The 14,838-nt window shown below is 39.3% G+C and overlaps 1 protein-coding gene across 1 annotated transcript in view; it reads left to right on the plus strand.

Moving 5' to 3' along the window:
- sorcs3a (sortilin related VPS10 domain containing receptor 3a) overlaps positions 1 to 14,838 on the plus strand; it is a 390,307-nt gene that overhangs the window by 166,752 nt on the left and 208,717 nt on the right. Inside the window, exon 2 of the mRNA XM_057842965.1 lies at positions 10,792 to 10,859. Within this exon, the coding sequence (XP_057698948.1) occupies positions 10,792 to 10,859 (68 nt within the window). The remainder of the gene's footprint in view (positions 1 to 10,791; positions 10,860 to 14,838) is intronic.

Genomic DNA, 14,838 nt, shown 5'->3' on the forward strand with positions numbered 1-14,838 from the left:
GACGCTTGCTTTCGAGCCCCACCTCCAGGCCTGGCTTCAGAGGGGGGCCCCGGTAATCCGCGTCCGGGCAAGGGAAACCTGAGTCCATTAATATTATTCATCATAAGGGGTATTGTGAGTGATGCTTTGTCTGGCCCCTCACCTAGGACCTGTTTGCCATGGGTGACCCTGCCAGGGGCTTAAAGCCCCAGACAACATAGCTCCTAGGATCATTGGGACACGCAAACCCCTCCACCACGATAAGGTGATGACTCACGGAGGAGTTTTAAAATACAGGAGAATTTAAAACACAGATATATATTATTTATTTTATAACAAGTATTCCTGAGTTTAACATCCATACATCATTTTAGTATACATATATAAATATTTATTTATCGGAAAAAAAAAAAAAGAGTGATAGAAGTCCGCCCCGCCCCGACCCAACCCGAACGTAAATAATTGACATTTTGGGCTTGGGTTCGGGCTTAAGATCTTGCCTCTAGTACAGGGGTCGGGAAACTTTTTGGCTGAGAGAGCCATTAACACCACATATTTTTAATTTATATTTGTTAGAGCCATACAATATGTTTTAGACCAAAAATACAAGTAATATGTGTAAAGTACAATAAGTCCCTGAATTATTTTTAATAACGTACATAAATAATAATTTAAATTAAATAGTAAATATTGAATCATATTTAAAAAATAGTTATTAGAGCAAATTAGAAATGACCCGACTGTGCTTATTAACACTTATCAATTTAAATATGCACATTCCTATTGTAATGAAATAACAATAATATTCTGTAGCCACAAATATTATTCAAAATATTTCCTTCTTCCTTCCAAGTGCAACAACCAGTTATAATCATTAGAGAGCAACAAAGATGAAAAAACATTATTAAACCCCCCCCCCCTTTTTTTTTTTTTTTTAAGGATTAAGTATAATAATTTATTGCTTAAAATAAGGATGTTAAGCTTATTTTTAGCTAGCTATTTTTCTTCCAAGAAACGTGAGAGGAATACACTTGAAGCGCTGGCAGATAATTTCACTTATTTCCCATAGATTTACACTCAAAACTGACTAGTTTTAAGGAGGTGTGTTTTTGCAGTGTAGTAGTGTTATATATGTTAGGAATGGCTTACTTTTAAAGGCATTTTTGTGCAACTTAGGTATTTACTCTGTAAGTAATTGCTGCCAAAAGTTTACCATTACACAATGTCAGACAATCTGTCATTATATAGATGTTGGAATTTACTACTTGTTCATATTTGATGTTGAAAAAAAGAGCAATAAATTATATTTTTGCACAGTAACATTTTCTCTTGTGTATACTTTAAAATTTTACATAATCTTTTAATAGAATTATCGGCTTGATATTATCGGTTATTGGTTGAAAAATGCATTATTGTGCATCACTAATAATTGGTCCAGCCGTAAAACCTACACCAAATTCTTAAAAAATACTGCAGGTATAATTACAAATACCAAAACAAATACATTACAAATATAAATCGAAATAATAATAATGTAACGAATCGGGTTCTAATGTGGTGGTTGTGTTTTGCATGCTGTACCTGAACACACCGAGTAACTGATGAGGAAGAGGTGTGGAAGAGTGAGAAGTTTTTACTTTCTCTTTTAATGTTGTTGGCGTTGGCAATGGCAGACAGTGGCCGTGTTGTGTGGCACCCAAGTTCTGAAAGAAAAGACAGAAAAAACCTGATGAAGCTGGCGACTTCCTTGTCAATGTTACAATAATAATAAATCTGAAATAAAAACGCGTTTTTTTAATATCACCTTAACTTATTGAGACTGGCGAACGGAGGTCGGAGGAGATAGCAGGTGGATTAGAGGAGGATACCTCTGCTTGAGGGTCGTCGAGATTGTCTGGCCATATTGTCGAGCCAGTTCACCACACTCATATTTTTCTATCCTTTCCTTCTGAATTTCATTTGGTAAGCGTCACATTTAGAGTTTTTACTTTCATTTTTTATGTTTTGTTTTTGCCGTCAACTACGGCGATCAGTAGGCGTGCTGTGTTGCACAAGTTCTAATATATATGATTAAAAACCTGACGGAGCTGGCGATTTCTTTGGCAATATTACAATAATAATAACTTTCACCTTAGCTTATAAAGACTGGCAAAAGGAGGTCAGAGGAAGACCGTCAAGATTGTAGACATTCTACTGTGGTATTTCGAGTCCATTCACGGATGCGCACACCATGCTCATATTTCTCTATCATTTCTATCTTCATTTTATTGGTAAGCGTCACCTTTTCCCTTTTTTCACCATCGGCACTAACCTTAGGGAAAACAATGAAATTGGGAAGCTGTCATAAATCGTTATATCTCAAGCATTTCGTCATATGTTGAGACTATTGACAAGTAAAATTTTATGTCGGATGTCGAAAGGATCATATGTCGAGGTACCACTGTACTTATACAGTGCTGTCAGAAATCAAATACTGTTACTACACAGTCAGTAAGCTTACTGAGGTGTTTCTGAATAGCAAATATGTTTTCTTTAAAATCAATATACAATAGTTTTTTTCTCTGATGGTTCTTGGCCTTCACTAGACCGAATCTGCGTCAGGTTTCCTTAGCAAGGGTCCCTAATTAGCACCCCGTGACCCTTGTGTAGATAAGTGGAACGGATGATGAATGAATGGATGCTTATTATCATCTTTGTAGGCTTGGTGATGCGGAACAGGAGGTTAAAAATGTGCATCTGGAGGAAAAGGTGCTGGTACACTTGTTAAAATACCATTTATCCAGGGATCCAATTTCTTCTTGTCCTAAATGTGTTGCTGATGCCTGTCAGAAGAGTCAAGGTCCAAACTCTTTTGTATCTGCTTCCAGCACTGTGATTCAAGTCAGGGTTGTCAGGTTGGTTTAAACAAGCATGGGCTGGGAGGGATATGCTAATAACAAACATTGATGTTAACAAGAAAGGGCACAAACCATTTAAAGTAGGAAGGAAAACAACAAACTCATAAATGTAAATGGCATGTAATATCTCAAAGTAGGTTTCCCAATTGTGCTCAGGTCAAGTTGTGACAACATCGTGTAGCAGAGGTGGGAAAAAGTCAAACATTGTTTGGGGAAGTCACTAGCAAGCGATCTCGTGTCGTGACCTTCCAAGTTTTAAGCCCATGTTACATATTGTATTTACGTACATATGTAGATAAGGTACATATGTATGTACTTATGTACATGTAGCACACGCACACATACATAAATAAGTACGTATATAGGTTCATACGTTGTGTATGTACAAAGTGTACGTACATGGGTACACTTAACATTGCTGGTGATTGCCGGTGTGTCGGCTGGATGTTGCCTGCTCCGGCGGGGGACCCTGCCCTGCCCTGGGCTTGGTGGGCTGCTGGGGGTCCCGTGGCGTGCCGTGCCGGTTGGGGCTGGTGGTGCGTCCCCTCTTGCTATCCCTTAAGGCCGGTTGATGGGTGCACGGGTGGCCCAGGGGACCACGCTGGATCCCGGGTGGGGACGATGGCTCCTTTGCTGGGCTGCAGGAGGAGGGTTGGGCTGCTCTGTGATAGGGCGTTCCCGGGTGGGGGGTCCCGGTGCCAGGTTTGGCGATGGGGTGGTGGCGTAGGGTCGGTCGCCAACGGGCTTACACTCACAAGGGATTCACGCGATTACTGGGTTCTAGATCACAGAGCTGATTTGTGTACACTCTACCCCTTTCAATCACTTAGCTTATAGACCCTACTCACCGACGTCACAGAATGACGTGTCGCTGTATCCGGCCGCCATATTGTCCGTCTCTGTTTAGCCCTATTCTCAATGGTTTCAATTAGTCGTTCAGTTTATAGAGCAATTCATGGATGCCCCAGTGCTTTCAGACGCTGTAAACTCATTGGATGCTTTGCATAAAAGGCGTTATGTGGAAAAGCTTCAGTCTATCCATTTGCCAGATCCATATTTGATTCCTAAATCGATATTTTTCGACCCGCTGTCTTCGCCCTCTCTGCCTGACATCTGCTACCATGATATCTACAACTATCTTTTCCACAGAAACTCGGCCTATTCTCACGAAAAACATTAAAAGCAGCACTCTAAGCAACATTACCCTGTGTGATTTCTAAAATGGCGACAATCAAAAAAATTTTAAAAAGTTGACTACGATGGCCGACGCTTCAAGGATAGGTGGATATTGGACTATTTCTTCAATAAAACACGCGACAACTGTGTCTGCCTCATATGCAAAGAGAAAGTCGCTGTTTTCAAAGAGTTCGATGTGACGCGATAATAACAAGACACGCTGACATGTACGACAACATTACAGGAAAGATACGCAGCGAGAAATTATAGCAACTTGAAGCTAGCACAGCAGCAGTATTTCGCAAGAGCCCGAGTGTCGAAAGAGAACGCCACAAAGACGAGACTGTTGAAATTATGAATTTAAAAAATATAATAAAGCAAATGTGACACACAGAAGGGCTTGCTAACATTTGTTTAAATATATTTTTCTATGTAAATCAGCCAAGGTAGCCCCCCCAATTTTACCACACCAAATCTGGCCCCCTTTGCAAAAGGTTTGGACACACCTGTTTAACTGATGATCCGTAGACGAGGCCAGCTTCTTTCACTTGGTACCACCTAAATATTATTCAAAATGTAATGATGGTGGAAGAAATAAGCATCTTGAATTTGAAACTGTATGGTGTCTGCTATTAGCCTCGCAATGATCTTAATTGTGGTTGTCAGCCCAATACCCTCTAAATATATATTAAATGCATCTTACCAGATATAAAATGACTACTACATAATCTGTGTTAATCGTTTGGAGCCCAGTTTTCTCGTCGAATTGCAGCAGTCCATCTCGCTCTCCTCTCCGGGTCTCTCGGAATACGGTAGAACTTCAAGTCTCTCCGTCTATCTTCTCTGTTATTGCAACCAACTGCCACACACGCCTTTACCATTTTGATTATTAATGTTAACGAGCAGAAAAACACGCCATAAAAGGAGGAATTTATGTAGCGGTAATGCGTCAACACGACAAGTAGACGGACAGTATGGCGCGGAGGCGTGGTTGTGACGTCATGTGAGTAGGGTCTATAGACTCCCCGTCCCCCTCTTTCCCTGGTCAACAGGCCCCCAACATGGTGTCAACCGGAAATACATCTAGCTGACGATAGCACCTACATATTAATAGTTAATGTAGACGTTCAATGTATTTCTTGTTGTTGTTTGTGTTTATTTTCTTTTTTCTCTTGTGTTTCTTTTCTTCTGTTCCCCCATAACCCCTTCTTGTTCGCTGCTTTGTCATAATAAACGAGGTATGTTGAATGATCACAATGGGAGTATGTCATACTCTCAAAGTGAATAATTAAAACAGTTCAGACCAACCGGGCACTTAGACTTCCATTCTCCGTGTCAAACAGCTGACCAGGACAGGTTTTAAAAAAAAAAGTAAAAAAAAAAAAAAGTAAGTATACTTTGAGTAAAAGTACAGATAGAGGTGCAAAAATATGAAAGTATCTAACCAAAAAAATTACTCAAGTAAAAGTACAAAAGCACTTGCTTTAAAATGTACTTTACAAGCAAAAAGTAAAAGTATTTTTTTCCGAAAAAAATAAAAAAATGCATATACTAGTACCTCGATATACGATCGCTTCGACCTTTTTGACTTCCGACGTAAAATTTGACTCGCCATTTGTTTCCACATCCGACGACATGCTCAAAATACGACGATCGAATTGAACAAAATCAACATGGGTTCCAACAATGTTAGTGCAGGTGGTGGGAAAAGGATGAAGGTGAGGCTTACAATTGAAATGAAGATAGAAATAAAAGTAAAATGAAATAAGCGTGATGTATACGTCCGTGAACTGGCTGACAATACGGCCGTACAATGTCTACGATCTTGGCGGTCCTCTTCTGTTTGCCAGTCTTTATAAGTTAAGTGCATTTGACAGCAAAAAGCATGTTTATTTCATATTTCGCACGGTATTTTATGCTCCTCAATGAAATGGACCGCTTGGGCGTGTGTGGAATGTTTTTAATCCCGCGCCATGAAAATGAGCGACTTCCTGGATTAACGAAGAATGTGAATGTAACATCAGTGGGCTAATCATCTTCAATATACAGCCAATACTACAGTATGCAGAACTATCCAGATGATTTTGTGGATTATTTCATTTATTTTTTGCATCACGCCAGCCCAATGTGCTGCAGGCTTTTGTTGCTGCGCCAGGGAGAGGCCTGTAAGCTTTTTTGGATTTCAAAAAGTTCTTGTTTACTGAGAATAATGGCAAAAACATTTTCTACAACTGTCGGACCATTGGATCGACGAGTAAGTGAGTAAGCTACGTGTTTTATTGTATGTCAAATACTGGGATCATAGCACACATTTTAATAAGGAAGTGGCTTGCATTTTGTGGGAGGCAATGCTACTTGTCCACCGAGAAGGCCGCTCGGCAGACCGCTTGTCACACACCATGGTCCTATTCGTGGGCTCTCGGAGAATGTGCTTTCCTCGCGAGGAGCAGTGCCAGCCCTCCGTGGCCGCAGCAGATAAGTGAGCCGTAATTTATATGAAAATTATGTCAATTGTTTGTGTTTTCTTTTTGTCCTGTTACCGTTGGAGATGTTTATAACTCTTTTATAGTTTAATCTGAGGTCAATCAGCCAGTGTCAGTCGTTTGTGCTGTAAAAAAAATTGTCGTTTGTGCTGCTATCGTTTTAGAGATATTGAGCTTTTAATTTCAAAGGGGGGGGCAACTTCATGGAGGTCTGTAGAGATGGTCACAAAGCACATATAGCAATTGAAGGAATCTGACCTTCTAGCCAGACCGCCGGAATCGCGCCAGCGGGACCAGCGCTGGCGCAGCTCCAATGGTCCAATGGCCCACGGGACCCGGGCAACCTGGCCAGAAGGGCAAACTCCGCGTGTTCACCTTAGTCTTAACCCCTTGTACTGACTTCATTTGGAAAGGTTTAAAGAAGGCTCACTGAAAACAACTTTACAATTTATCTAGGTCGACAGAGATCAAAATTGTAAGGCCAAACAGAAACACTCAGGCAAGGTCACCCTATCATAAGTCAACAAAAGGTTCCCGAGAAAAATGACGCTTAGTTAAACATTCAGTCTTTTGAAGGCTCTCGCGGGACGGACCGTGGGCAGGAAGAAGTGTGTGTTTGGGATTATTGTCTGTTTGTAGATTGGACAGGAGGATTTGGAAGTTACTGTTGTCCAGGCAACGAGGGTCGTGGATTTTGCCACCTCAGCGTCAAAGGCTCTTGCAGTCCTGTCAGTTGTGTTATCAGTTGGATATCAGGTGTTCTCCTGTGTTCCTTGTGTTAGGACAAACTGTCCCGCCATTTTTTGTGGACTGTCCGGGAGAACTGATTGCGAGACTTGGTGGTGCAGACGTTGGCTTGTCCTTTGCATTCGTGTTGTGGCAATTGGGGTTCGTGCTTTTGCCAATTTGCAATCGCGCTTTCGGAATTGGGGATCGTCTTGTGGCAGTTTGCCTTCATCTTTTGTGTTCATGTTGTGGCAATTGTGGTTTGTGCTTTTGCCAACTTGCAGTCATGCTTTGGCAAGTGGGAGTCATGTTGTGTCAGCTTGCATTTGTGCATTTTTTTCTTTTGCAAAGCGTTTGCAATTGGGGTTTGTGATTTTTTTCTATTTGCAAAGTGTTTGGACATTGCATTTTGCCTGACACCTCTTGGCCACCGTAAAAAACACGATTTACACTATATACATATTTAACTGACTATTATCACTTACCACTATCTGCTATACCTCACCTACTCTCCATAGTCAGCTGAGATAGACTCCAGCACTCCCGCAGCACTCATAAGGAGAAATCAGAATGGAAGACGAATGAATGAATGAATGAATGAATGAATGAATGAATGAATGAATGAATGAATGAATGAATGAACAATACGTGCGAACAATTCATTTCAATTTCTATATCATGTGTTTTAGTGAAACAAAAATTTATAAAATACAAAATAACAATAAATCTTTGCTTTGAATTCAGACAAAACAAAAAGTGTAGGGAGTTAAGAAACTCAGTAGCAACTCTTTTAAAGTTAAATAAAAATATATAATCACTCCCTGAAATACAGTAAATGTAATAAACATTTTATTAGAACTCAAATGACTTTGAACTTTAAGACAGAAGAAATGACTGCAGTTTCCAAGCTCGCACACGCACACAGCCACACATACAGACACATGCACGTACACGCACACCCACCCCTGTAAGATTCACTGCCTCCGATCAATTACACTGCCCAACCTACCACGTTCTGGTGAGGCATGGCATTGTTAGCTGCAAATGCCTGGATAGCTGCATGTGTCCCACCAGATTCCATATTTTTCTTCCTCAGAAATATAGTGAATAGTGAATGCATGAATGAATTGTGCTATACAAATGCATCTACTTTACCTTCCCTAAATTGTCCTTGATTGATCAAAAAATGCACTTACAAATAAAGTTATTTATTATTGATAAAAAGTTATCCTATTTTTCCAACTAATGATTTAACCGTGCACCACTGTCGACATTTTTTAATATACACATGCATCTGCTAAAAGAAACCTAAAACAAACAAACCTTATCACCAGACATATTTCACTGGTGCACGTGCCCCAGTATTGATCTGCAGAGCCCCAGTATAAATGTTTCCGGTAAAAAAAAAAAAAAAACTTCAATTTTAAGTATACATAGCATAATATACAGAATGTGTCTATTTAATATGGTCAAACTAATATGTTAATATTGCAATTTATGCACGTAACTTTTGCTGTGATAGGCATATAAGTTCACACTTCCGCGAAGCACCTTCGGGAGAGAGGCTGCGTTCAAGTGTGTCGGGAGTTCCTGAGTTGGATAATCGTTCTGGTGTGTTGTAAAGTCGTGATGTAGTATAAAAACATTATTGCTACAAAGAGGAGTAGCCTATTTGAATGCCCCAACGATCACATGTTGAGTGACTGTTGGGCACTTTTTATAGACACCAGGTAGTAGAGAATATATTTTTTTCCGATTACTCCAACAACACATGAATGCAGCATCAATATTACGGTGCATGTTCCAATCATACAGTTGATGGTGCAAATTACACCTTCCCACCTGCTTTACAGGTTAGTGCCAGATAAACTGTCCATCCTTGTTGCCTGTTTTTACCTTTGTGTTGATGTTTTTTTGGTTGCCTATTCCCATGAATTGTGAATTTAAATGATTCAACTTTACTCTTTACGTACTGAGTTAACTACTTTGGTTGCAAATTGAAGTACCAGATTGGCTGCCGTCTTTTAGCTAACTGGCTATGAATACAATGACAAGTGTGATTTGAGTGTAAAGCTCTCACTCTAGAGCTTTGTCTAATATTGTGTTAATAAGACATGTAGTACTAGAACTGTGTCAATACTGATGCTATTTATTGCTTTTTGTTTATTTGAAAATATAATCAACCTGTATGAATTACACAACACTCACAACCTACCAGTTGAGAAACACTGATTAACACTGAAAGTCCCGTTTTTTTTTTTTTTTGCAATAAAGAAAGACCAGAAAGGCATCAAATGACCCCGATACCAAGCTGACTACTTGGCTTTGTCAAACAATAGACCACTCAAACAAGCAATCAAGCAGACAACCCCCCTACACACTCCTGTGGAGTCGCTGCCTAGGTGTGAAGGGGGGGTTTCACTCTGGATAGCTGCAATTAGCATCTTGAATATTTGCAAATACAGGGCTCCCATGGCTTTGTCAAACTCAGAGGAACACGACCAATAGCTGTGTTCTTCAATATGATTGACATGGCAGTACTGAATGCATGTGTTGTATCAGGCATGCACCGGAAGGCAAGAGAGACGGGTGGACTTCTTGATCAGTCTTGCAAAGCAATTGGCTCACTCTCATGTGGGCGCAAAGGGAAAAATTGCTTCGGCAACAACCGCCAACACCTAGCCCCGGGAGAAGGGCGAAGTGTCATATGTCACCAAATATTTTTTTTTTTTTTTTGTTTCTTATTACACCGTCCCTTGTACAGTATATAGTTTCCTTTTTTGTCATATATGTTTCTATATTGAATTTAAAAAAAAATTATGTGCAAAAAATGACTTGTGTTGTGCATCATCAGCAATATGACAATTATAGCTCCATACATACTGTAAACAAACAGTGCAACTGAATATTCAGAGAGATTGAGACAGCTGTTCTTTCTCAATGCTGTAATGTCAGGCAGTCCTCCGCAAACAGGCAGCCCTACCCTGCAAACACTCAAGATGCTAATTGGAGCAATCCAAGTATGTGGTTTTGCGAGTGTGAATGGGAATGACTAATGAGGACCTCAATGCTCACAAAAGATATGCTGATTAGAGTCAGATGACCCTTCTCTGGATACAAAAGTGATTTGTATAAACTGATCCCCCCTTGGTAGTTCTAGTGTTTAAATGCATAACAGTTACAGTGATATATCCCTACATCTGTCCATACAAAGTGGAGCAGCAGAGTGTAGACAGAGGTGAAGGAGAGATGGAAATTGATGAGCATGAGCAGGGGTAAACTGAGAATTGACAACGGATGTTCCAATTTTTATTTTGAATACTGATGGCTGAAAAACAGAAAAAAAGTCAAAACGAAACATGTATTTTGGTTTGATTATACCGTACATAGTTTAAAGCGCTATTTCTATTTTTTTATTTTACGATCGATAAGTGCTCAAAAAAATGTTGATCGCTTGCCAGTGCCCCAGTATTGTATCAGTGACTCCCCTGCTTGTAACAATGTTTTTAATACTCTCTCTGTATTTTCAGGTTATCCTGATACTAACCAAGCTCTTCGACTTTCACATTGGCAGTGTCACTGAGAGCACTCTATGGAGGTGAGTAAAATATTCATTCTGAACCATTTTAATGTACTGTATTTTAATATTTTATAAAACGTTGTTTGTGTGTGTTTTTTTTTTTTTTATTTTTTTTTATTTTTATTTTTTTTTATAATATTTTTTTGATAATTTCTGACATCCTGGTGCAGTACATTTTACAAAGGCAATTTTTGAACACTTGACTATGTTTATTTCATATTAGTGGAACCTTCAGTCATTTTTTTTTTCATGATAATTTCTGACATTCTACTGCGGTACATTTTACAAATGCAATTTTTGAACACTTGACTATGTTTATTTCATATTAGTGGAAACGTCAATCAATAACAGTGCTTTTTATGTTAACAAATGTGTTTAATGAGGCAATATCAACCCTGAAAAATTTCACTGTCATTAATTTTTGCTCATCCAGTATCTCAAAATATCTTTCCTTTTGATTTCCTAGTATTTTTGCTATTCCTAATTACATATGTTTGTGTTGTGTTGGGCAGAGCGCTGACAGATGAGCCATCACAATGAACTCTTGTTAACCAAGTGAAAGAAATTGAGTGGCACACACTGATGGTGTTAACTTAAACACTCTCAATCAGGACACAACACTTAAGCCACTTTGCACACACTATTAACATATAGGATCAATGATATCAGTACACATTGCCAATCACATCATTTCTATGGTTCCAAACAAGTCCCTGTATTTTCTCTGACCTTGTCTTCTTCATAAAAGTATGACCTGATCCATCCATCTTCAACCGCTTATCCGAAGTCGGGTCACAGGGGCTGACCTGTTATTATTGAACATTCATCTTCTGTGCTTCCTATACTATCTCATATGTAAACCAGTGGTGGAGGAAGTACTCCTTTTTTTTCTTACGTAAGTGAAAGTGCAGATACAGGCATAAGAAATTACTTAAGTAAAAGAAGTAAAAGTATCTAAGAAAAATAAATACTGAAGTAAAAGTACAAAAGTATTTGCTTTAAAATGTACTTTACAAGTAAAAAGTATATTCTCCTGATGCAAAAATTAAATTTACGCATGCATATTTACAGTTATGGATGAATTTATTGGCACCCCTGGAATTTTTCCAGAAAATAAACAGTTTTCCCCAGTCATTAACACAATTACAAATGTTTTCAGTATGAATGTTATTTTTTGGATTTGCATTGGAAAAAAGCCAACATTTACACAATTTTACACAGAATGCACAAAATGGGCTGTAAAAAATTGTTGGCACTCTCAACTCTGTATTTGGTTGTGCTTCATATAGAAGAAATAAAAGAAAGCAATCACTTCCTGTAACTATCAACAAGTTTCGTGCACCTCTCAGATGGAATTTTGGACCACTCTTCTTTTGCAGGTCTCTCAGATTTGAAAGGTGCCATCTTGCAACGGCAATTTTGAGATCGCTCCAGAGGTGTTCAATGGGATTTATATCCGGGCACATTGATTCTCCAGCGCTTTGTCTCCAACCATTTCTTGGTGCTATTTGAGGTATGTTTTAGGTCATTGTCCTGTTAGATCACACATGACCTCTGACGCAGACCCAGTTTTCTGACATTACATCCTACATTGCGGCCCAAAACGTTTTGTTAGTCTCCAGATTTAATGATTCCTTGCACACTGTCAAGGCACCCAGTGCCAGTAGCAGCAAAACTACCCCAAAACATTATTGGACCGCCACCGTGTTTGACTATAGGCACTGTGTTCTTTTCTTTGTAGGTCTTATTATTTTTTCTGGCACTGGTCACTGGTCTCCAACCATTTCTTGGTGGCGGTCCAATGATGTTTTGGGGTTGTTTTGCTACCTCTGCCATTGGATGCTTTGACAGTGTGCAACGAGTCATGAAATATGGAGACTCTCAAAATATTTTGGGCAGGAATGTAGGGTGTAGTGTCAGAAAAGTGGGTCTGTGTTAAAGGTCAAGGGTTTTCCAACAGGACAATGACCCAAAACAAACATCAAATAGCAACAAGAAATGGTTGGAGACAAAGCACTGGAGAAATCTGAGGTGGCCATCGATGAGTCCGGAGCTTAATCACATTGAACACTATGGAGAGATCTCAAAATTGTTGTTGCAAGAAGGCACCCTTCAAATCTGAGGGACCTGGAACGGTTCGCAAAAGAAGAGTGGTCCAAAATTCCATCTGAGAGGTGCACGAAAATTGTTGATGGTTATAGGAAGCGACTGATTTCTGTTTTTTCTCCAAATGATGTGCAACCAAATATTGAGGTGAGGGTGCCAACAATTTTGTCCAGCCTATTTTCTGAGTTTTGTCTAAAATTGTGTCAATTTGGACTTTTTTCCACAGCTGTTTTGTGTTTTACCAAAGCACATCCAAGAAATAAACACATTCATACTGAAAAAAGTGTAAATGCATTGATTTCTGTGACAATAATTTTGTCCATGACTGTACATACATACATACATACATACATACATACGTACCGTATTTTTCGGACTACAAGTCGCACCTGAGTATAAGTCGCACCAGCCATAAAATGCCCAACGTTGAGAAAAAAAACATATATAAGTCGCATTTTGGGGGGAAATTTACTTGAGAAAATCCAACACGGCTCAGTACTGGCTATTCAGCGGGCTAAACTCCCTAATGACGATGCTGGACACCCGTATAATTTGCTGAATCAATTTCTTCTTCGATACCAAACAGGTTCGCATCAACGTAAATAAATGATAATTAGGTGCTTTTACAGCAATGACACAAACGGTTAGCATGTGTTTGCTAGCATTAGCACATCGTTCAAACAACCACACAACTGGCTCTAAGTGTCCGATCGCGGATGGAAAACACACAACAACAACAGAAAAGATGATACACACAGGTGTTGCCCTGTAGAGATATTTTACAATCATAAACAATGAACGTAGGTTGGCAGCCGTGGTTCTCTAACGCTAACTCGCCCACTCACTCTGAGCCACGTAGCTGTCGGTCTTCTTTTGGCGTGTGAGCGCTCTTCTTCACGTAAACAAGTGTGAGTGCGCCCCCACGGGGGCGTGAAAGCGCCACAAACTAAAAGCATGCATTTCAATATAAAAAAGTCAATAATACAATTGAACACAAATTGCCAAAGGCAGAACGCGAACGTGGCCATAGGTATTAAGAGTTATTCAGATAACTATAGCATAAAGAACATGCTAACAAGTTTACCAAACCATCAGTGTCACCCCAAAACACCACAATAACATGTGAAATGATATCATAATGTGTTGATAATTTCACACATAAGTCGCTCCTGAGTATAAGTCGCACCCCTAACCAAACTATGAAAAAAACTGTTACTTATAGTCCGAAAAATACGGTACATACATACATGAAGGGCTCTGAGTCAACATTGAAAGAACAAACCACAAAATTCATTTAATGCTCGGTTTTATTCATTTATTTAACTGTGCAGCATGGAAAAAAACAAGCACTAAAATTGACTGCATTGTAAACAGAAGCTTAACAAGCTCAAAAACTCAAAATTATAGCGGATGGCAGGCAGGTATCAGGTGCATACCACCACCTACTGTACAAAGGTGCGCAGCACCCATCTGAAGGCGAGCTGCAACACTGTTGTTTTTTATTGGTCAATATCTTGTTCACCTGCCTACTCTTCCTTGTATTCATGTTGCTTCCTTTAGTACTCAATTACGATACAGTTACACGGGACTTATCGATTGCGCTGGAGGTAAGAAAAATAAACTATCAATTCACAATGAAAAAAAAAGAAAACAACCAAAAGTAACGTTTAACGCAGGCGACGATTTGGAAAGTAGTGGAGTAAAAAGTGCACATACGTACGTGCTGTGAAATGTAGTGAAGTAAAAGTAAAAATGACCACTTCATATTTGTACTCAAGTAAGGTACCGAAACATAAAAATGTACTCAAGTACAGTAACAAAGTACTTTTACTTCGTTACATTCTACACACACAACTGATGTAAACTAGAAAATACATTCATTCATTCATTT

This window comes from Corythoichthys intestinalis, chromosome 8 (assembly GCF_030265065.1).
Source record: "Corythoichthys intestinalis isolate RoL2023-P3 chromosome 8, ASM3026506v1, whole genome shotgun sequence".
In the NCBI taxonomy this organism is placed as follows: Eukaryota; Metazoa; Chordata; class Actinopteri; order Syngnathiformes; family Syngnathidae; genus Corythoichthys; species Corythoichthys intestinalis.